The sequence below is a fragment of the Schistocerca gregaria genome, chromosome 8 (genome assembly GCF_023897955.1).
Source record: "Schistocerca gregaria isolate iqSchGreg1 chromosome 8, iqSchGreg1.2, whole genome shotgun sequence".
NCBI classification, from domain to species: Eukaryota; Metazoa; Arthropoda; class Insecta; order Orthoptera; family Acrididae; genus Schistocerca; species Schistocerca gregaria.
In genome coordinates, this window is record NC_064927.1 from 270,544,136 (window position 1) to 270,568,948 (window position 24,813).

A 24,813-nucleotide genomic window follows, 5' to 3' on the forward strand; every position below is an offset into this window, starting at 1 on the left:
GATTTTAAACCATAATCTTTATTCCCTTCTTTTTGGCTATTTTTTTCCAAAGTGGAACAGGTTATTGTCAGCCAGTTTCGACACAGTATGAAAAGATTTCTAAATCTGAAAAAGCAGATGCCTATACGACACAGTTGTCTAACCACCACACTCAGGCCTATACCCATTTTTATGTAATAACAAGATACAGTTACAATACATCATTTTGCAGTACAACACATTTGTCAAATGGTTCAAATGGCTCTGAGCGCTATGGGCTTAACATCTGAGGTCGTCAGTTCCCTAGAACTTAGAAGTACTTAAACCTAACTAACCTAAGGATATCACACACATCCATGCCCCAGGCAGGATTCGAACCTGCGAACGTAGTGGTCGTGCGGTTCCAGACTGAAGCGCCTAGAACCCCTCGGCCACTGCCGCCGGCCACATGTATCAAAGAATGAAAAAAACATGGACGCATGGTCCTAATCTCTACGCAGTTTATGAGTATTCTGCAACCAGGTGTATACCCCCTGTCACTCCAAAAAAGTTGGAGACGGCATTAACGATTTAGGAAAATCACGAAAAATCTAACTCTGGATTGTTGGACGCCGATTTGAACCGTCGTTCTCCCTCAAAGACCGTCAGAAAATTTCTTCTTTGGCTTGTTATTTAACTCTCGCATCACATTCAGACTTTCTTCGGCCTGGACGAGCCATCGGAGACCCATTCTGTACGTTGTGGTAGGTCGTTGTTTCTTCCAGTAAAGAATTGTCCATGTTTGGCAGTACCACCACATAACAAACGTTTTCCACATGTTGATTAGTTGTTTACCGTGCATGTGAGTTTGCGGGCAAACAATGCACACTCTCCTCTTCTTGAAACATCCTGGAAAATATCCAACATTTGGTTTAGCGATTTCATTTTCATTGGTCCTTTGCGACTTGTGACACAAAAACCTTAACACATTACGATCACACGTCCACTAGTTAACACTGGCTAGTTGAATGGACATCTGTTCTTTACAGTCGCTAATTCAATCTGCCAGCTTAGTTAATGTGCTAATTTCTATTACACGCCAGGAATAAAATAAGTCTCGCAACTTTTTCTGTGGATGGTGTATAATTTTTTCCGGTTTAATTTCGTTATTATACAGGGTGAGCATAAATCAAAACGGCAAACTGTAGGCTCGGTTTCCTGACTGGAAATATAGGAAAAAAGATCCTATGAACATGTATCCAGAAATAAGTCTTCGCCGTGGTAAATGGCGCTGATGAATGGAAGTTCCTCTGACCACGTTCCTTGTGTTGCAAGCTGTGTGACTGATGCTACAGAATGGCCCGGTATTCATGTCGGGAACAAGCCGGGATGGTGTTCGTTTACAGCCAAGCAGATGGGAGCCTCCGAGAGGAGGCAGCTCGGTCCTCCAAATCTGGTGAATCTAGCGTACGCACAATCCGCCTGGTCCGACGATCAAACAAACCCCCAGAAAGGGCTTCAAACGCTGTGTGAAGTGGTTGTGTCTGAGAGGGTTCTTGTTTCTTTAATCAGTCCTGCCATGGTATTAGTTTCGATTTGTCCATCTTTGTCAGGTGTTCTATGGTGCACTTTCAATGTAATAAACTGAACTGTGATACTGGTTTAATGTCAGAGCTAACGACTTCCTCATTTATTACTCTGGAGACTAACAGTTATGTCAGACTGACGAGGCCACTTATATGCGTATCTTTAGTCAAAAGGTTTTCACTTCTATATAAACGTAGGTGGACCACAATATGCTGAAATAAACGTACGATAAAGATTATAACAAGTGAATTTTCGGCATTATCAGGTAATAGACTATTTCCCTAATTACAGTTAACTTACGTATCACATCGAGATCAGTCACAAAATACTGCGTTCCTACGTCAAGGCCGGGTGCCGTGGCCGAGCGGTTCTAGGCGCTTCAGTCTGGAACCTCGCGACCGCTACGGTCGCAGGTTCGAATCCTGCCGCGGGCATAGATGTGTGCGATGTCTTTAGGTTAGTTAGATTTAAGTAGTTCCAAGTCTAGAGGACTCATGACCTCAGATGTTAAGTCCCATAGTGCTCAGAGCCATTTGAACCATCCGACGTCAATATGCGTCTTATGGAAACTTGTTTCATCAGTATCGCGTATCACAATGAGTTTCAGAGGAAGTCGATCTCTTAGCCCGGCCCTATACGTTCTCCTTTATAAGTCGTTCTGCATCTCATCTGTACATTCAAGGTAAACCTGCACTCTCGCCGTCCCTGCGAGAAGTACCCTTGCAAATTTTCATTTACAGCACGTGCGCGCCATTCATCTCAGACGGCGGGAAACAGCGTTAATGAAAAAAGATATGCCTGGGTAAACAGAAAGGATCCTTGGTTTCTCGAAGAGAATACGCTTAGGGTTACTTCGCGCTTGCTCCGGTTAAAGCGTGAGGCAAAAATTACTTGAGCTTATGCGTTCTGCTTAACTTTATGTAGCCAAACGTCTGAGAGTGGCGTTTGTCGGGCAACACAAAGGTTTTTGGCACTGGGAAAGGAACTTCGTCGCAGCGTCAGTTTTAGAGAGATGGAACATTCGTAAATAACCTCTAGTGGTTCCTTCTGTCACATATGATATGCCACATATGATATGCCACATATGATATGCCACATATGATATGCCACATATGATATGCCACATATGATATATCCATTCTATTACTGTTTGTTCTCGGAATGCACTGTACTTCGCAAGAACGTTCGTAATTCTCAGGCTAACCGCTAGGTGCCAGAGACTCCACTAACACGTAGTTCCCAAGCAGGAGAGGATGGCTTCACACGAAAAGGCTATTATGGATTTACGTTTATTGTACTTTGCAAAACACTCAATATTTGATAACAGTGTTCAGACGGCAATTCTGCCAAAGGAAAATAAGGTAAAGTTGATTTTAGTTCCACAAAATTGTGTCTCTGTAGATGTCTAATGCTTGATACGTTGTATTTCTGTGACTACATTTCATATAGAGGGTGTTAGGGGGTATAGTTTGATATATTTTTTGTTGGTGACTGAGGACAGTGTTTGCCCTGGACAGCAGATCATGTGTTCAAGGGTCGACATGTGGATGCAAAACGATTAGTCTATACCACATAGTGCTGCAGTTATGACTGTGCAGAAAACATGAGGTAGTGAAGTATGTAACGTGTTTGTGGAAAGACAGACGCATAGAAAAGACAACTAACACACTGAAGTGGGTATATATTAATGCACCAATTATAATAGTATCTGTACTTATACCACTAACATCCTCTATGACTGAGCAACTGGCAGCAGATAGTACGAAGGGCGTTCAGTGAGTAATGTAACACTTTTATTCCTGAAAGCAGATTTGTTTTAGTCAAGATTTTAATGTACCAAATTATTCGCCAGTCTTTTGGCTACAAAACCGTATTTTTCAGCATAGTCTTCTTTCAATGCGATGCCTTACACCACGTTACTGGGAGGATCTGTATGGTTGCTACATCAGTAACCTCCCCGTCTACATCTACATGGATACACTGCAAATCATATTTGAGACCATGAAAGAGGATTAACCGAACCACCTTCACAATAATTCTCTATTGTTCCAATCTCTTACAGCGATCGGAAAACACGAACAACTATATCTTTCGGTGCGAGCTCTGATATCCCTTGTTTCATTATGGTGATCGTTTCTCCCTATGGAGGTCGACGTCATCAAAATATTTTCGCTTTCGGAGGAGCAAACTGGTGATTCAAATTTCGTGAGAAGATTCTGCCACAGCAGAAAACGCCTTAGCTTTAACGATGTCCACCCCAAATCCTGTATCATCTCAGTGGCACTCTCCCCTAGTTCGCGATAATACAAAACGTGCTGCCCTTCTTTGAGCTTTCTCGACGTACTTCGTTAATCCTCTCTGGTAAGGATCCCGTACTGTGCAGCAGTATTCTAAAAGGAGACAGACACGTGTAGTGTATTCAGAATGAAATTTTCACTCTTCAGTGGAGTGTGCGCTGATTTTGAAAATCCTGGCAGATTAAAACTGTGCGTCTGATCGAAACTCGAACGCGGGACCTTTGCCTTTCGCGGGCAAGTGCTCTACCAACTTTTTTCCGATTTGACGCCACTTTATTTTTTACCAACTTTCTTTTAAATATATATATTACACGTAAGGAGGAAACAAATAACAACCTCTTGTGTATGAAAATAAAAGACAACGTTCTTCATAAAATAACACAATATCCTTTGAAAATGTAAAACATGAAAGGTATCTATATTTCCGCAAAGGCCTTTTTTATTTTTTTATTTGTAATGTTTTTTGGGGGGGGCAGCACAGGAGAAAGAAAACAAATAGGCTGCAGATAGAGAGCTATGCGTGAAAAGGATAAACATGTGTAAGGAAAAAAAACTTAGAAGAGGAGGAGAAAAGAGAAGTGAAATAAAATAGGAATACTTTCCTCGCCATGCTCCACTTTGGCGCGCCATCAGAACAAAATGCATTCTATCATTGAACATTAAAGGGGAGCGTGGGATCGTCCATTCTTGGCTGGCATGGTTCGTTGAGATTCCAGCTTTGAGGCGGGTTGGTGAAAATACTCTGTAAATAGTTCGCGAAAGTGGCGAAAGTGTCGATGTCGGCGAAGGGTGTGGTGATGTACTTGGAGGCGTGTCCAAAAGTCCGCCGGATCGACGATGTCGTCCCGGAAGAGGTAGTTGACAGCCATGCCACTGATCCATGTGACGGCGTGCCACTTAGCCGGTGGAAAGTAGGTCGTGTCAGGATATATCATCATAGTAGGAGAAACATGATGTGGTGGTACTCGGAGGTAGAAAGCCACAATCTTCTGTACGAGGGTCCAGACCGCTGCTGCTGTCCCACACTCAAAACGATGTAAACCTGTATCTTTGATATTGTACTTGAGGCACAGGTCCACCAGTGCGATGCGATGCAGTTTCTGTCTTGTAGTATACTTGCCGTTGACGAGAAGGTACCACATAGAGATGGTGTCAGTGGTGTGATATGGTTGGTGGATCGTTTTCCAAACTGTAGGCCATGAAACCTGGGAGTGATGTGTTTCGGCGGGATTGCGGGGTGGAGACTTTCGGAGAAGGCAATAGATGTCGCGTGTAGTCGTCTTCCTGGTCCTGGGGAGCTCGGTGCATATGTAGCTGTACTCCAAAAACAAACGACCGATACGTGACATCGGAGGTGAGATGTGTGCCAGAAACGTCGGTGGGCGTCTCGAAACAGGTGCGAGCTCGGTGGTCAACATTCCAGTAAAACTAGCAGTTTGGCTTTTCCATAACCGGAGCATAGTATTGGTGTAAAGTGCCGTAGTCCTGGCTCTCACATTAACCAGGTCGAGGCCACCGTCCCGCTTCGGTAAGGTGAGAGCTTCATACTGGACTTTGAAGATGTGTCCAGAACAAATAAAACAGCCGAAAGCCGCCTGTAAACTGGCCGCCATTGTCGCAGTAATGGGCAGAATCTGCGCTATATGGGGTATCCAGGCTGCCAGATGGGTATTGACGAAGGTGACTCTCTGGCACATATTCAGCGGGCGTAGTATGTGATTTTGTATGTTGGCCCGGATGCGTTGCAGTAGCGCCCGAAAATTGATGGCCCAAGTGCGGCGAATGTCTCGCGTGTACACTAATCCGAGACAACGAAGGGTGTCCACCAGTTGAAATGGGACTACGCTGTCTGCGGGAAGGCCGCGGCCGATTTTCATGGCGCATGATTTTTCCACGTTCATAGCGCTCCTTGCCCCTGCACTGTAACGGGTAATCCACCACATCACAGCTTGTACGTCGGCCGCTGAACGGCGACGAGAGCCAAGTCGTCCGCGTAAGCTCGCCAGCGGAACATATGATCCCGGAGTGGAATACCTGTCAAACGTCGCCGTAATCCGCAAATGAGTAGTTCCATCGCAATGACATAAAGCACCGTTGACAAAGGGCAACCCTGCCGTACTGAGCGTTCAATCCGTATAGGTTCTGTAAGTCTGCCGTTGACGAGGAGTCTGAACGTTGCTCCACGAAGGAGCCGCATAATCATTTGCGTGAACGTCGGCAGAATTGCTATTCGGTCCATCACTGCGTTGAGGAATGCATGATTGACGCGGACAAACGCTTGTTTGAAGTCGATGGAGATTAAAGCGCCTGGCAGTCACGAGTGTGTTGCCACAGCGATCACATCTCGATATTCACTGAGGGCTGTCTGTAAAATTATGATGGCCTCCTAAGGATGTTTGTTCGTGGGAAACAATGTCTCGTAAGACATGTTTGAGTCGCACTGCTAGAAGGCGTGTGAAAATCTTGAAGTCGGAATTGAGTAACGTTATCGGACGACAACTGTCAAGTCGTGTTCCTCCTGCTGGTTTCGGGACTGGTACAAGTAAGCCTTCCATGAACATTGGTGGCGAGTTCGCCGCGCCGGACAAAAGTTCCCAGTACGTGTCCCTCCATCGTGGCATCATCAAATCTTGGAAGGTTCTGTAACATTCGAGGGGTAAACCATTCGGGCCGGGACATCGATTCAGAGACCCTTTGACCACAGCGCCTTGGACGCCGTCGGTGGTCACTTCAGAAGTTAGAAGGGATGCAGCTGCTGCGTTTAGAGTACCAAGTATCTCCTGGGCAACCTCAGCAATGTCCTCTTCATCGGCAGGCACTTCTTGATAGAAAAGTATATAGTACGTTGTGAATGCATCCTCAATGGTAGCTTGCGAAGTCAGCCGTCGTCCATCACGTAGGTCTTAAGTTTTCATTAAAGCCTGTCGGCGTCGACGAACATTTTGAACAATATGATGCATTGAAGGTTCTTCACCGTTAACCCTATCTTGGCTGTGTGGTCTTACAATGGCTCCCTCTAGACGGCATCTGGTCAAGGTTAAAATGTTTGCCTTTGCGTTGAGCTGCTTTTAGACGATCCGGGGTTGGAGGATGATCCATGAGTTCACGTAGAGCGCTATAGTAAAAATCAGTTGTGTGGTGATTCCACCTGGCTTTGGCTCTGCCATAGTGTGTCAATGTGTGTCGGATAACCGGTTTGGCGCACAGCAACCACCATTGCAGTGTGGTCTCGTAACGCATAATGCGTTGAACACAGGTGTGCCACGTGTCGGTGACCTGTTGTCGACATTCAGGGTTCCGCAGTAGCGTGACATTGAGTTTCCAAGGTTACGCACTGCGCCATATAGATTGTCGACATAGGTTCATGGTACAGATTTAGATGTCATGATCCGAAAAGGCAGACGGCCAACGTTCCGCGTCGAGGAGAGCTGATTTTAGAGCGTCAGAGATGTATATTCTGTCAAGTCGGCTGGCGGAGTGGCTCGTGATGTGTGTATTCCCCGGGCGGTCGCCGTGTACCACTCGCCAAGTGTCGACGAGACGAAGGCGGCGGATGAGGAAGCGAAGTTCCGGACATGTGGTGAAATGGGGTTATTTTTCTGTGCGCTCGAGAACACAGTTGAAATCTCCACCTACGATGAGATGATCGTATCGGCCGAGGAATAAAGGCATGATATCTTCTGCGTAGAACTGGGAGCGATCCCTCCGTTTATCAGTGCCCGATGGGGAGAAGAGATTTATGATTTTGAGTCCTTCAACTGTAACGGCCACCCCTCGCGCCGTTGGGAGGTATGCGACATCGGCAACTGCAATCCCTTCTCGTAGGAGGATGGCTGCGCCTGTGTGTTCCATAGCTGCAGGGGCGGCGTACGTCTCATATCCATAACACCCAGTCCAAGTTGCTGTCCTCAGTTCTTGTAACAGGGCGATGTCGATGTACGCTACTCTTAGCGTGTCACGGAGCAGTTGAAGTTTAACGTGGGAGCCGATATGATTAGTATTGATAGTAGCTATTCGGTACGCCTGATGGGAGATCCGTGCTTCCGATAGGTTCGTAGCTGGTGAAGATTGTCGTGGAGGATGCTGGAAGTCCATAGAAATCGTAGGAGTCGCAGTAGAAACTTCCCCCATTTTAGTGTTGGTCCAACAGAGGAACAGATCTCATTTCAGCATCAGATGGAGGTGGGATATCCGTGCCATCTGCCCATGAAAAATGTCCGACAGGTTTGACATCGGCGAGAGGTGGCAGCGCCGGCCGAGTCGGCTCAATCGCGTCGGTGACAACAGGCGTGCTATGTTCCATGGCTTCTGGGCGCGGGGCTTGCGCACGATCTCTGTTGGATGGTTCACCGTCTTGCGGATGACGCGTCTCCGTGGCAGAGGAGAAAGTGTGATCGTGTTCTCCGTCAGAGTGATGTGCCATTTCTGCGTCCTGGGGAGGGGTCTCAATGGTCGATTCTGATGTCTTGCGGCGTTTTTTCGTCGTTTGGGCGACTTCTGCTTTCGGCAATGAGTTTCGGTGTCTGAGGGAGGAAGAGATTCACGTCGTTCCGGTACAAAAGCCGTGGGTGCTATGATGCGGTCTTCATTCTCCAGAACACTCTCATTGGTATCCTCGTGATCTTATAGCGTGGGTGTGTCCGGCTGTTGGACATGTTGCGGCATCGCCGGTGTCAAGGTGCTGGGACGCCTCCGGGTGTATCGGACCAGAGAGACGCTCATAAACGGCGTCTTGTGAGGGCTGGACGTGCAGTGTCGCTGCGTAGGTGACTGAAAGGGTAGTTGTGGTTCTGTCGGTGTTCGTATCGTCGTGCCTTAGTTGCGTGATGCGGCGTTGCAGGCATTCATTACGGACGTGGCCTTCTTTGCCACAACCGGAACATGTTCGAGGTTGTCCGTCGTAAATGACCACCGCTCTGCAGCCGCCGATAGAAATGTACGATGGAACGTGCCATTTGAGATCGATTCGGACTTGTCTCGCATCATTAAGCACCAGATACGTCGTAAACTGTGCCCGTGGCTCTTGACTTTTCCGAACGGGCTTAGCGCCGCGATGACTTCATCTTCATTCACCTCGAAAGGCAGTTCGAATACACGGATCGTCCGAAGGCCAATTCCTGCATGGTTGACATCACAGGCCCGACGTTTCGTCGGAGTGCCGAAATTTTAGTCCACGTCGCGTCTTTGAATAATCTTGTTGCAAGCGTCGGAAGTCATCTTAACATAAACGACGCTGCTAATGATCGATAGGCGTATGCCGATAAGTTCGTCACGGGGGATATTCACGTCTTCGCGTAGGAAGCGTTCGACGGCCAGTGCTGTGGGTCGTGCGTATTCATTTGAGAAGGTGAACTTAAGAGTGTTCTTCCTGTAAGAGTTGGCCATTAGAGCTTGTTCGACTCAGAAGCGCTGTGACGAAGAAGTAAACAAAACACTCCGCGCGCGCAGCGGCGTGGGCGGCCGAGCGCGGTGCGCACCGCTGCCCTGCCGAACGCAGACTGTCCATCTGAGCTACCCAAGCACGACGCACGACCCGTCCTCACAGCTTTACGCCTGCCAGTACCTCGTCTCCTGCCTTCCAAACTTCACAGAAGTTCTGCGAAACTTGCATGACTAGCACTACTCGAAGAAAGGATATTGCGGAGACATGGCCTTAGCCACAGCCTGGGGGATATTTCCAGAAAGAAATTTTCACTCTGCAGCGGAGTGTGAGCTGATTTTAAAACTTCCTGGCAGATTAGAAGTGTGTGCCAGACCGAGTTTCGCAGGAGAACTTCTGTGAAGTTTGGAATGAAGGACACGAGGTACTGGCGCAAGTAAAATTCTCAGAAAGAGTCGTGAGTCGTGCTTGGGTAGCTTAGTTCGTAGAGCACTTGAACTAGGGGCTCTTGCCTTTCACGGGCGAGTCTCGGTCCGGCACACAGTTTTAATCTGCCAGGAAGTTTCACAAGCGTAGCGTAGGTAGTCTTTATAGTAGATGTGTTGTTGTTGTTGTTGTTGTTGTTGTTGTTGTCTTCAGTCCTGAGACTGGTTTGATGCAGCTCTCCACGCTACTCTATCCTGTGCAAGCTTCATCTCCGAGTACCTACTGCAACCTACATCCTTCTGAATCTGCTTAGTGTATTCATCTCTGGTCTCCCTCTACGATTTTTACCCTCCACGCTGCCCTCCAATGGTAAATTTGTGATCCCTTGATGCCTCAAAACATGTCCCACCAACCGATCCCTTCTTATTGTCAAGTTGTGCCACAAACTTCTCTTCTCCCCAATCCTATTCAATACCTCCTCATTAGTTACGTGATCTATCCATCTTATCTTCAGCATTCTTCTGTAGCACCACATTTCGAAAGCTTCTATTCTCTTCTTGTCCAAACTAGTTATCGTCCATGTTTCACTTCCATACATGGCTACTCCATACAAATACTTTCAGAAACGACTTCCTGATACATAAATCTATATTCGATGTTAACAAATTTCTCTTCTTCAGAAACGCTTTCCTTGCCCTTGCCATTCTACATTTTATATCCTCTCGACTTCGACCATCATTAGTTATTTTACTTCCTAAATAGAAAAACTCCTTTACTACTTTAAGTATCTCATTTCCTAATCTAATTCCCTCAGCATCACCCGATTTAATTCGACTACATTCCATTATCCTCGTTTTGCTTTTGTTGATGTTCATCTTATATCCTCCTTTCAAGACACTGTCCATTCCGTTCAACTGCTCTTCCAAGTCCTTTGCCGTCTCTGACAGAATTACAATGTCATCGGCGAACCTCAAAGTTTTTACTTCTCCATGAATTTTAATACCTACTCCAAAATTTTCTTTTGTTTCCTTTACTGCTTGCTCAATATACAGATTGAATAACATCGGGGAGAGGCTACAACCCTGTCTCACTCCTTTCCCAACCACTGCTTCCCTTTGATGCCCCTCGACTCTTATAACTGCCATCTGGTTTCTGTACAAATTGTAAACAGCTTTTCGCTCCCTGTATTTTACCCCTGCCACCTTCAGAATTTGAGAGAGAGTATTCCAGTTAACACTGCCAAAAGCTTTCTCTAAGTCTACAATTGGTAGAAAAGTAGGTTTGCCTTTCCTTAATCTTTCTTCTAAGACATGCCGGAGGGTCAGTATTGCCTCACGTGTTCCAATATTTCTACGGAATCCAGACTGATCTTCCCCGAGGTCGGCTTCTACAAGTTTTTCCATTCGTCTGTAAGGAATTCGTGTTAGTATTTTGAGCTGTTACTTATTAAACTGATAGATAGGCAATTTTCACGTCTGTCAACACCTGCTTTCTTTGGGATTGGAATTATTATATTCTTCTTGAAGTCTGAGGGTATTTCGCATGTCTCTCACATCTTGCTCACCAGCTGGTAGAGTTTTGTCGTGACTGGCTCTCCCAAGTCAGTAGTTCTAATGGGATGTTGTCTACTCTGGGGGCCTTGTTTCGACTCAGGTCTTTCAGTGCTCTGTCGAACTCTTCACGCAGTATCTCATCTCCCATTTCGTCTTCATCTACATCCTCTTCCATTTCCATAATATTGTCCTCAAGTACATCGCCCTTGTATAGACCCTCTATATACTCCTTCCACCTTTCTGCTTTCCCTTCTTTGCTTAGAATTGGGTTTCCATCTGAGCTCTAGATATTCATGCAAGTGGTTCTCCTTTCTCCAAAGGTCTCTCTAATTTTCCTGTAGGCAGTATCTATCTTACCCCTAGTGAGATAAGCCTCTACATCCTTACATTTGCCCTCTAGCCATCCCTGCTTAGCCATTTTGCGCTTCTTGTCGATCTCGTTTTTGAGTCGTTTGTATTCCTTTTTGCCTGCTTAGTTTACTGCATTTTTATATTTTCTCCTTTCATCAATTAAATTCAATATTTCTTCTGTTACCCAAGGATTTCTACTAGCCCTCGTCTTTTTACCTACATGATCCTCTGCTGCCTTCACTACCTCAAAGCAACCCATTCTTCTTCTGCTGTATTTCTTTGCACCATTCGTGACAATTGTTCCCTTATGCTCTCCCTGAAACTCCGTACAACCTCTGGTTTAGTCAGTTTATCCATCTCCCATCTCCTTAAATTCCTACTTTTTTGCAGTTTCTTCAGTTTTAATCTACAGTTCATAACCAATAGATTGTGGTCAGAGTCCACATCTGCCCCTGGAAATGTCTTACGATTTGAAACCTGTTTACTAAATCTATGTCTTACCATTATATAATCTATCTGATACCTTCTAGTATCTCCAGGATTCTTCCTTGAGTACAACCTTCTTTTATGATTCTTGAAGCACGTGTTAGCTATGATTAAGTCATGCTCTGTGCAAAATTCTACCAGACGGCTTCCTCTTTCATTTCTTACTCCCAATCCATATTCACCTACTATGATTCCTTTTTTTCCCTTGTTCCTGCTCTCGAATTCAAGTCAGCCATGACTATTAAATTTTCGTCTCCCTTCACTACCTGAGTAGTTTCTTTCATCTCATCACACATTTCATCAATTTCTTCATCATCTGCAGAGCTAGTTGGCATATAAACTTGTACTACTGTAGTAGGCGTGGGCTTCGTGTCTATCTTGGCCACAATAATGCGTTCACTATGCTGTTTGTAGTAGCTTACCCACACTCCAATTTTTTTATTCATTATTAAACCTGCTCCTGTATTAAACCTATTTTATTTTGTATTTATAACCCTGTACTCACCTGATCAAAAGCCTTGTTCCACCTGCCCCCGAACTTCACTAATTCCCACTATATCTAACTTTAACCTATCAATTTCCATTTTTAAATTATCTAATGTACTTACCCGATCAAGGAGTATGACATTCCACGCTCCGATCCGTAGAACGCCAGTTTTCTTTCTCCTGATAAGACGTCCTCTTGAGTAATCCCCGCCCGGTGATACGAATGGGGGACTTTTTTACCTCCGGAATATTTTACCCAAGAGGACGCCATCATCATTTAATCATACAGTAAAGCTGCATGTCCTCGGGAAAAATGACGGCTGTAGTTTCCCTTTGCTTTCAGCCGTTCGCATTACCCCAGCACTTCAAGGACGTTTTGGTTAATGTTACAAGGCCATATCAGTCAATCATCTAGGCTGTTGCCCCTGCAACTACTGAAAAGGCTGTTGCCCCTCTCTAGGAACCACATGTTTGTCTGGCCTTTCAACAGATAACCCTCCGTTGTGGTTGCACCTACGGTACGGCCATCTGTATCGCTGAGGCACGCAAGCCTCGCCACCATCGGCAAGGTCCATGGTTTAAGAGGGGGAGGGGGGGAGGGGGGAGGGGGGGTAGATGTGTGACATTTTCTAAATGTCTTGCCAATAAAACGAAATCTTTGGCTAGCCTTCCCCAGAATATTTTTTGTGTGTACCTTTCAATTGTTGTTCATAATTGTAATTCCTAGTATTTAGTTGAATTTATTGGCCTTTAAATTTGACTGACTTATAGTGTAATCTAAGTTTAACAAATTCCTTTCAGTGCTCATGTGGATGACTTCACACTTTTCGTTATGTAGGGTCAAGTGCCAATTTTCGCACCATACAGATATTTTTTCTAAATTGTCTGCATTTTGTTTTGACCCTCTGAAGTCATTACTAGTCTATAAACAACGTTAAGGTGGCTGCTCAGATTGTCTTCTAAATCGTTTATATAGATGAACAGCGAGGGGGCCAGCAACACTACCTTGGGGAACGCCAGAAGTCACTTCTAAGTTTTACTCGATGACTTTCCGTCCATTACTACGAACTGTGACCTCTCTGACAGTAAATAACAAATCCAGTTGAATAACTGAGACGATATTCTATAAGCACGCAACTTCACTACGAGTCGCTTTTGTGGTGCAGTGTCAAAAGCCTTCTGGAACTAAGGAATCAATTTGAAATCCCTTGTCAATATCACTCGTTTGAGTAAAATGCCAGTCGTGTTTCACAAGAACGATGTTTTCTAAATTGGTGTTGGCTTTGTGTCGATAGACCGTTTTCTTAGAGGTAATTCATAATGTTCGAACACAATGTATGTTCCAAAATCCTGCCGCATATGGACGTTAATGATATGGGCTTGTAATTCAGTGGATTACTCCTGCTACCTTTCTTGAATATTTATGTGACCTGTGCAATTTTCCAGTCTTTGGCTACACATCTTTCGTCGAAAGAACGGTTGTACATGGTTGTTAAGTATGGCGCTAGTGTGTCAGTACACTCTGAAAGAAATCTAACTAATCCATTCTTCAGCGGAAGACTTCCTTTTGTTAAGTGATATAAGTTGCTTCACTACTCCGAGGATATCTATTTCTACGATACTCATGTTGGCAGCTGATCTTGATTCTAGGCGCTACAGTCTGGAACCGCGCGACCGCTATGGTCGCGGTTTCGAATCCTACCTCGGGCATGGATGTGTGTGATGTCTGTAGGTTAATTAGGTTTAAGTAGTTCTAAGTTCTGTGGGACTGATGACCGTAGAAGTTAAGCCCCATAGTGGTCAGAGCTATTTGACTTTTTTTTATCTTATTGTGCAATATTTACTTCGTCTTTTCTGGTGGAGTAACTTCGGACGGCTGTGTTTAGTAACTGTACTTTGGTAGCACTGTCGTCGATAGTATTTCCATTGCAATCGCGCAGAGAAGGCGCTGATTGTACCTTGACACTAGCATTCTTCACATACGACCAGAATCCTTTTGGATTTTCTGCGAGGTTTCGAGACAAAGTTTCGTTGTGAAAACTATTACAAGAATCTGGCATTTAAGTCCGGGATAAATTTCGAGCTTCTGTGATAGATCGCCAATCTTTGATATTTTATGCCCGGTTAAATTTGGCATATTTTTTGTTGTTTCTGCAACAGTGTCTGACCCGTTTTCAGTACCATGGACGATAAGCTCCGTATTTTGTTACTTTATTTTGTATAAATCTCTCAATTACTGCCGCACCTGGTCTACACTTACTCTGCTAATTTGGAAGGATTGGAGATTGTATGTCAGGAAGGCGAAATGTTAATTTTTATCTGGTCTTTTGAATAGGCATATTTTCGTTTATTTTTGGAGGATTTGGGGGTTACAGTATTCACTCTCGCTACGAAATCCCGTGTTCACTTATCTTGTATCCGTTTTGATGCTCAGCCATGTACTGCTTCGAGCGGAGTGCATTATTTACTGGGTCAGACAGATTGAAGATGGAAGGTGGAAGACGGAAGAACAGTCCAATGAAGCTTTTTGAGTTCCTTTCGAGTCTACAGATTTGTGTGAGGCCTTGCATTGTCATGAAGAGCACAATTTGCCGCGCGAGGTAGCCGTGCGGCCTTGGTCGTCTTGTCACGGTTCGCGCGGCTCCCCCCGTCGGAAGTTCGAGTCCTTCCAAAGCAGTGCGTAAGCATAGGGAGCGATGACCTCAGCAGTTCGGTCCCATAGACCTTTCAAGTTTCCAAAAAGGTCACGAAGTAGTTCGTGTACATTTTTGTGGGGACGAACGTGCTGGTCGTTTCTTCAGTTTCCTGATGGTGGCACTGTACACTACCATAAGGGAGGACATCAAACAAAATAGCCCCTTTAGTCCCGTAGGACCTTGACTTAAGCGGCTGAGTGTGCATGTTCTAACTTTATCTTCGGAGGGCGTGTCGCCACTCCTTGGATTGCCATTTTTTTCCAGTCCGAAGCGATGAGCCCATGTTTCATCGCCTGTTACGATGTCCGATAAAAAATTGTAACGATCAGGCTCGTAAGGCGCAAGCAATTCAGTGCAGATGACCCGTCTTTGCTCCAGTGGACACACACCTTTGAGTACCCCAAATGGTGGACAGATGTGTCAGCGATACCAACAGAGACGTCCAGTTGAGCAGCGAGTTGTTTGATTGTGATCTGTGCATTACCTCTAACGAGAGTATCCACACGTTCCAACATTGCACGGGTTACGGTTGTGTTTGACCTGCCTACACGCATGAGATCGGACAAGTTTGCGAGACGACGATGACACACGCCTCTCCCAACAACTAACAGTCCTTTTGTCCACTGCCAGGTGTCCGTAGACATTCTGGAAGCTCCTGTTAATATCTGCGATGACCTGACTTTTTGCAAAAGCAACTCAATGACGGGAAGAGAAATTCCTCCTTATGCAAGACTTTCTGTTTTGTTTCACCCAGACATGTTTCAGCACATTGAAGTCCAGGATAAATTTCGAGCTTCTGTGAAAGATCGCCAATCTTTGAGACTTTATGCCCGGTTAAATTTGGCATATTTTTCGTTGTTTCTACAACAGTGTCTGACCCGTTTTTTGTACCATGGACGATCTTCGGTGAGTTTATTTTTTATTTTTTGTTTTCAAACTGTTAGAAAACGAAAACAATATTCTTCTGCAGATGGCACAAAATGTGCTGAAAGATGTCGTGTTAAACAAAACAGACAAAAGGTGTTGCATAAGGCGTAATTCCTCTTCCCATTTCGAGCAAGCACGGACAATACAAAATGAACTCAGTGACACTTCTCTGCTTAGAATAAATGCACCTCTGCTACAGACGCCATTTTGAAGGCTACTTATATCGCCGCTACCTATCGAAACGTCATGAAATTATAGGGGCTGTATAGGAATAATCCAGGATGTCCCACAACACATTTTGTATTTTTCAACCGAAACTAGCCAATAAAAATGTGATGCATCACTTGTAACACCATACTTCTAATGCTCTGCTGATTTATTTTGCTTTGTTTTGTTCAACATTCCATCGTTGAGTTCTGTAATTATTGTACGATTAATTCGATACCATAAGAGATTTTACTTTTTTTCTTTGTAAAAACTTTGATGTCCTGGTAAAAATATATACAATGTATTGTCTTTATTAGTTAAACACTTTGCCCCATTTGGAGGGAGACAAAACTTACTGTATTTATTTGGAATTCGGGTGAATAATTTTTTTTAGAAATGTCAATATGTACAGATGTTCCGTTTTATTTAATATGTTTGGTTGCTGTTATGTAATTGCTGATCCTCACTTAGGATTTTTTTTAATTGTAAGGTGAAAAGGAGTTCCACTCGGGAACAGAATTATGCAGCGCGCGCAAAATGTGGTTGGCATGAAGGAAGAGGTGGGACAAGAGCTGGGACGAGCTATCTACCCGCCAGCTGCTCATGTACAAATTGTGTATTGTGCTGGTGCCGAGAAAGGCTTTTCCTGCCGTTTTCCAATGTGCCAAAGCCTCGGATGGATGGATCAATAGCTGGGACTATTCTGGAAATGGTATCTATCATCGCCACCAAGAAATGACAGACTGGAGCATTTCTAACTGCAAATCCACCTACCAACATGAACTCGCCACCATATTGCATATTGCGCAATCACTATAACGGAATAGAAGAATCGTAGAAATGTACAGTGAAGGATCAGCTCATGCGGGTGATTTATTTGTTTTCAGTTATAAGTTAAACAAAAAGACCATCTATGAAAACTTACGTTGATTTATCCTCTGCCACATATCGACTTAGGATCCTTCCCGTGCTAAATTGCTTATCGAGTGTCCTTATCGAGAAAATATTGAAGTCCAGTGTTTTACTGATTTATGCATCTTGAATATAGTAAAATGAAAGTTAAAGTCAATGTGGCAAAAGAGTATGCTAAAGTAAATCATGTCTGTCGAAAGTAAGCTTGCAATCGGAACTGCTTTCCAAAGACTAAAACACATAATTGAATACAAAGCAGTAGAGTAGTTCAAACATTCATTAAAACAATTTACGGTCAGTTTCAAAACTAAAAGTTCTTGAAACTGAGGCTTATAACGTTATTCTTAGTCAATGATCATTGTGCTGGCTGTTGTAAATGGCAAAAGGTGAGTTAGTATCTTACAAATATGTCAATTTTCTGTCTCACTGCAGTAAAAGCTGAGAACTGCAACTGTGGAAAGTTATATACTCATACTTGCTAAGTGCTTGTTTTTCTTGTGTATTGAAAGTGCATTTTGTTCATGATACATAACAACTAACAGAAAGACCACTATCTATGAAAACAGTAACTTCTTTTATTCAGAGGACAGTGAGAAATAGTTTGCTAGTGCATACTTTTTTACTCCCATGTCAGTTAGAAAAGTAATTGGTAAAAGACAGACATAACCTATGCCCAATTTATTATTTTGCAGTGGACTTTACTCACATCTCATGTCAGACAGGAAAGTGTTTGAAAAGTGATACTAAAGCTATGCCCAATTTATAATTCTTAAGTGCACTTTAATAGTAATATTATTGAAACCGTTCAGTTTGACCAAGCCTTGAAAACAAAAGTGTGTGTCATTATATGTTATGCTTATGCAAATAGGTCTGTTCTGCTATAACTGTCAGCACTCTAACGTTAACATTTGACTGTGACTGGGTTCACTATACTCTCTTGTGGTAAAGTATAGGCTGTGTCTATCCACTGAAATTACTTAAATCTATTTTTGAATAGGAATGTTACATATCTTATGCCTAATTAACCTGGAAAACCGTTTTCCTTTATCATTTGAACAGTTTAAACAGGTAAAATATTATCTGTTACTTGTTTTATAATTACGTAATTCTGACTATGTCCAATAGGCAACCTCCTTTGGGCACATCACGGTCAAAACAACAAAATTTCTTTCAGACGGTAACATTGCACTGCTTCTAAATGCCACAATAGATTTAACAACATAGTTTCATTACACGTACTGTCCCCTGCCTCTGAATATATGGTATAACAGTAGCAGGGGTAGTGTTCTATACATATTGAACACCCACGTAAATTCGAGTCATTAATAACTCCAAATATATTTTGTTCTTAATTTAATAATGGTCACTTTGTTTCCTGGTTTTTCTGTACTCAGGCTATGTTTTAGACAGGAAAGGTAGGTAGGTAGGTAGGTAGGTAGGTAGGTAGGTAGGTAGGAAAGAAAGAAGGAATATTAGATGAACGCCCCGTCGACAGTGTGGTCATTAAACATGGAGCACAACCTCAGATTACGAAAGCATGGAGAAGGAAATCTGCCGTGCCCATTTCAAAGGATCCGTCCTGGCATTTGCCTGGAGTCATTTAAGAATTTACGGAGAACCTAAGTCTGGTTGGCCGGAAGAGACATTGAACCGTTGTAGTTCTGATTTCGTGTTCAGTCTGGTCACCGCTGCACTGCCTCGCTCGGTGAGGATACATACCACACCTTTTAGTTATGAAGTCACCGTTACTGAATTAATTATTTCAAGAGTTTCACTTGAAGAGGGAAACCCAATGTTTTTTTCTTCGAGATGAGCGCTGCCGTAAATTTAACGCACAATAACACTGAAAGGAAAGGCACAATCACACGAATTCCATGAACTGATGAGGAGGAATATGATGAAGTAGAGAACAAAATAAGCGACAATCAGTTCGAAGACCCCTGCTATACCGTCTCACATATTAATTACCCTTGTCTTTGTCTTTGATAGATAGCTTCATCACTAACTTAAGGTGCGAGAAGTTGCTCATAAGGTCTGCAAGCACGACGTAAATTTGAATCGTCTCACGCCGCTGCTGAGCAGAACTGCTCACTCCCTGTTCTTCGATCCTTATTTACCGACGAGTTTCAGGCACAGCCCATCATTGGAACATCAAAAGTAACAACATTCAAACAAAGTGTGGAGTCATATGTGTCAGCCTTCAGCATCAATATACTTGTTTGGATATGGTGTCTGTTCTTTCGGACATGTCCGAAAGAACAGACACCACTGATGACCAGCAGCCGTCTAGAACGAAACTGGACATAATAATTGATAATACAAAAGTATTAGTTGTACGTCTATTAGAACTTTTAAAACAATGTAAAGAAAAAATGAAAGTATACAAGCGAAACTCACCAATAACTTTAGGGTACCAGAACAGATTATATGCATGTGTAGCAGAATACTTCATCCTTGTAGACTTCTTACCAAGTCCCATAAGAGTTCTAGACGGCTGCAGGACAAGTCCGAAAGAACGGACACCATATCCAAAACAAATATATAGTTGTGGCAACACCGGCCATGACGTTCTTCTACTGTGCGGATGCACACATATTCCCCGAACTCTTACGGGACATGGTAAGGATGTATTCCACGAGTAATAAGTGTGTTGGGGTGCGACACTACGAATGTAGTGTGTGGACATACAAGGTGAGAATGTGGGTCTCGTAGGGGTTTCATTTTTAGATGACTAGTTAACATGGATGTGTTGAAACTTCTGTGTGAGGGTGGTCTTCAGTCCTGAGAGACTGGTTTGATGCAGCTCTCCATGCTATTCTATCCTGTGCAAGCTTCTTCATCTCCCATTACCTACTGCAACCTACGTCCTTCTGAATCTGCTTAGTGTATTCATCTCTTGGCCTCCTCCTACGATTTTTACCCTCCACACTGCCCTCCAATACTAAATTGATGATCCCTCGATGTCTCAGACCATGTCCTACCAACCGATCCCTTCTTCTAGTCAAGTTGTGCCACAAGCTCCTCCTGTCCCCAATTCTATTCAATACCTCATCATTAGTTATGTGATCAACACATCTAATCTTTAGCATTCTTCTGTAGCACCACAATTCGAAAGCTTCTATTCTCTTCTTGTCTAAGCTATTTATCGTCCACGTTTCACTTCCATACATGGCTACACTCCATACAAATACTTTGAGGAACGTCTTCCTGACACTTAAATCAATACTCGATGTTAACAAATTTCTCTTCTTAAGAAACGCTTTCCTTGCCATTGCAAGTCTACATTTTATATCCTCTCTACTTCGACCATCATCAGTTATTTTGCTCCCCAAATAGCAAAACTCGTTTACTACTTTAAGTGTCCCATTTCCTTATCTAATTCCCTCAGCATCACCCGACTTAATTCGACTACATTCCATTATCCTCGTTTTGCTTTTGATGATGTTCATCTTCTACCCTCCTTTCATGACACTGTCCATTCCACTCAACTTCGAAGTCCTTTGCTGTCTCTGACAGAATTACAATGTCATCGGCGAACCTCAGACTTTTTATTTCTTCTCCCTGGATTTTAATACCTACTCCAAATTTTTCTTTTGTTTCCTTTACTGCTTGCTCAATATACAATATACAATATCTCTGTATTTTACCCCTGCCACCTTCAGAATTTGAAAGTGAGTATTCCAGTCAACACTGCCAAAAGCTTTCTCTAAGTCTACAAGTGGTAGAAAAGTAGGTTTGCCTTTCCTTAATCTTTCTTCTAAGATATGCCGCAGGGTCAGTATTGCCTCACGTGTTCCAATATTTCTACGGAATCCAGACTGATCTTCCCCGAGGTCGACTTCTACAAGTTTTTCCATTCGTCTGTAAAGAATTCGTGTTAGTATTTTGCAGCTGTGACTTATTAAACTGATAGTTCGGTAATTTTCACATCTGTGAACACCTGCTTTCTTTGAGATTAGGATTATTATATTCTTCTTTACGTCTGAGGGTATTTCGTCTGTCTCATACATCTTGCTCACCAGATGGTAGAGTTTTGTCAGGACTGGCTCTCCCAAGGTTGTCAGTAATATATATAGGGTGGTCCATTGATAGTGACCGGGCCAAATATCTCACGAAATAAGTATCAAACGAAAAAAAACCTAAAAAGACGGAAACACGTCTAACTTGAAGGAGGAAACAAGATGGCGCTATGGTTGTATATACATATACACACAAAAAGCATTATACAGTTTTCGCTGCTGCAAGATAAGCAACCTGCACTGAAACATAATGGCGCGGATTCTTCATCGGCACCACCACCCGAATGATGTTTCGTCAGGTGAGGCAACAAAGGTAAAAGCTAATGTAAAATGTGAAATAGCCGTCTGAAGATGAACCAGTCGGTTTGAAACCGGAACGGCGTTATTTAAATAAATAAATAAATAAATAGCATTGTAAAAAATGGTTAGTCGGTGTAATCTTCTGTGTAAAAGTCAACCTATACTTCATTACATCCATTGTCAAACGTTGTTATTTAATAATTGTGTTAAGATCGCCACAAGATTCTTATGGAACGTCGGTTTTGGACGGCACTTCCTAGGTGCAACTACCATCGAGTATTCGTCCGAACGCGACCGTAAGTTTTAGTACAGGACTTCGTTTTCACCGACCAGAAGTTTGCGTCCGACAACGTTTCAACGCTCCCAAAGAACTTCAGCTAAGCTGCCGCACATTCCAAAACAACAGACCGTAAAACTCATTGTTGAGGCTAGAGATGCTTAACAGCCTGCCGTCGTACCTTCTGGAGCAGTACCTTTCCTAGACCACTACCTCTGAGTGCAATCAAGTATTTGCTTGCAACACCCCCGCCCCCTCCCACCACCATCTTTCTCCCCTCAGATCCGCTATCGCCGCATCAGCAACTTCAGCACATATATTAAACTTTGGAATTAAGAAAATTTCTTTGAACACTTAGATTTAAAATTATGAAAGGTAAATGACATTTAGTTTCTGTAGATGTGTTATTAAGAGATGCGTGAATTGTTCTAAGTGAATGCGCATCATAAATCATGCTCCAAATCCATTCATTTCTTTGTTTTTACTTTCACTGCTATCATCGTCAAAAATCTTGAATGCCATATTTCTCTCCGCGCGCGCGCGGGTGAGTGTTTTAAGGTGAAATATCAAATTGTTCCCAGTGCATTGCGAGTATTACCTACAATTCTTTCTCAGATAATGAAGCTAACTCTCAATACTGATGCCAAGCACTTGGTACAAAACATACTCGTACTTCTCCTGCACTACTGCTGGCGGCACTTGCTTCATCTGCAACCCGTACCCCACCTAAAATCAAACACGTTAAAATGTATGCACCGTACTTGCTGTTTGTACAACACTTCATTGCCGGTATCCTCTTTCTAAACTAACAAACTGGAAAATTTCTGATTGTTAATGAATTGAGTCTGACCATTCTTCTTCTTCTTCTTCTTCTTCTTCTTCTTCTTCTTCTAATAATAATAATAATAATAATAATAATAATAATAATGTGTATAGCACTATAGTACTCCTTGAGTAGTCACTGTTGTGTCATAATGTCAATTTTTTCATTTGTGTCTCTATTGCAGGAACTATCTAGAACTTGGAGAATATATTTTCATGATATATTCTTCGTTTGCTACATATAAGTCTCATTGTTACTGCCGTACATGTATGGTACAAAGCACAAAGTAAGTATATTGTGAGTATCGCTCTTTAACGATAGTAACTGAGAAAAGAATAATTGTTAATAAATTACATAATCAACATTAGAGTCATCCAAAGTTGGTTCACTTAAACTCCAAAATTGTCATAATAATAATGATGATGATCATTTAAAAATACACTCCTGGAAATGGAAAAAAGAACACATTGACAACGGTGTGTCAGACCCACCATACTTGCTCCGGACACTGCGAGAGGGCTGTACAAGCAATGATCACACGCACGGCACAGCGGACACACCAGGAACCGCGGTGTTGGCCGTCGAATGGCGCTAGCTGCGCAGCATTTGTGCACCGCCGCCGTCAGTGTCAGCCAGTTTGCCGTGGCATACGGAGCTCCATCGCAGTCTTTAACACTGGTAGCATGCCGCGACAGCGTGGACGTGAACCGTATGTGCAGTTGACGGACTTTGAGCGAGGGCGTATAGTGGGCATGCGGGAGGCCAGGTGGACGTACCGCAGAATTGCTCAATACATGGGGCGTGAGGGCTCCACAGTACATCGATGTTGTCGCCAGTGGTCGGCGGAGGGTGCACGTGCCTGTCGACCTGGGACCGGACCGCAACGACGCACGGATGCACACCAAGACCGTAGGACCCTACGCAGTGCCGTAGGGGACCGCACCGCCACTTCCCAGCAAATTAGGGACACTGTTGCTCCTGGGGTATCGGCCAGGACCATTCGCAACCGTCTCCATGAAGCTGGGCTACGGTCCCGCACACCGTTAGGCCGTCTTCCGCTCACGCCCCAACATCGTGCAGCCCGCCTCCAGTGGTGTCGCGACAGGCGTGAATGAAGGGACGAATGGAGACGTGTCGTTTTCAGCGATGAGAGTCGCTTCTGCCTTGGTGCCAATGATGGTCGTATGCGTGTTTGGCGCCGTGCAGGTGAGCGCCACAATCAGGACTGCATACGACCGAGGCACACAGGGCCAACACCCGGCATCATGGTGTGGGGAGCGATCTCCTACACTGGCCGTACACCTCTGGTGATCGTCGAGGGGACACTGAATAGTGCACGGTACATCCAAACCGTCATCGAACCCATTTACCATTCCTAGACCGGCAAGGGAACTTGCTGTTCCAACAGGACAATGCACGTCCGCATGTATCCCGTGCCACCCAACGTGCTCTAGAAGGTGTAAGTCAACTACCCTGGTCAGCAAGATCTCCGGATCTGTCCCCCATTGAGCATGTTTGGGACTGGATGAAGTGTCGTCTCACGTGGTCTGCACGACCAGCACGAACGCTGGTCCAACTGAGGCGCCAGGTGGAAATGGCATGGCAAGCCGTTCCACACGACTACATCCAGCATCTCTACGATCGTCTCCATGGGAGAATAGCAGCCTGCATTGCTGCGAAAGGTGGATATACACTGTACTAGTGCCGACATTGTGCATGCTCTGTTGCCTGTGTCTATGTGCCTGTGGTTCTGTCAGAGTGATCATGTGATGTATCTGACCCCAGGAATGTGTCAATAAAGTTTCCCCTTCCTGGGACAATGAATTCACGGTGTTCTTTTTTCAATTTCCAGGAGTGTAAATTAGTTTCATCAATGAATCAATCAGTTTTAAATATGGCTGTTACTCAGCAACCGTATATTGCTTTCAACATAAGATTATGCAGTTAACCGGTGACAAATTACTGTTTGGTACAATGACTAGGTTTTGACACGTACTAAGGGTGTCTTTATCAGGAAGAAAGTTTGATAAACCATGTAAAATAATACAAAGAACATTTCGTGTGGCAAAAATAGAACACATTAACCAAGACTACACGCCGGCTACTAGGCGCTTCAGTCCGGAATCGC

The 24,813-nt window shown here is 43.9% G+C and overlaps 1 protein-coding gene across 1 annotated transcript in view; it reads left to right on the plus strand.

Annotated features, from left to right (window-relative positions):
* The first annotated feature begins 1,347 nt into the window (after positions 1-1,347).
* LOC126285145 (uncharacterized) overlaps positions 1,348-24,813 on the plus strand; it is a 47,172-nt gene continuing 23,706 nt past the window's right edge. Inside the window, exon 1 of the mRNA XM_049984461.1 lies at positions 1,348-1,425. Within this exon, the coding sequence (XP_049840418.1) occupies positions 1,348-1,425 (78 nt within the window). The remainder of the gene's footprint in view (positions 1,426-24,813) is intronic.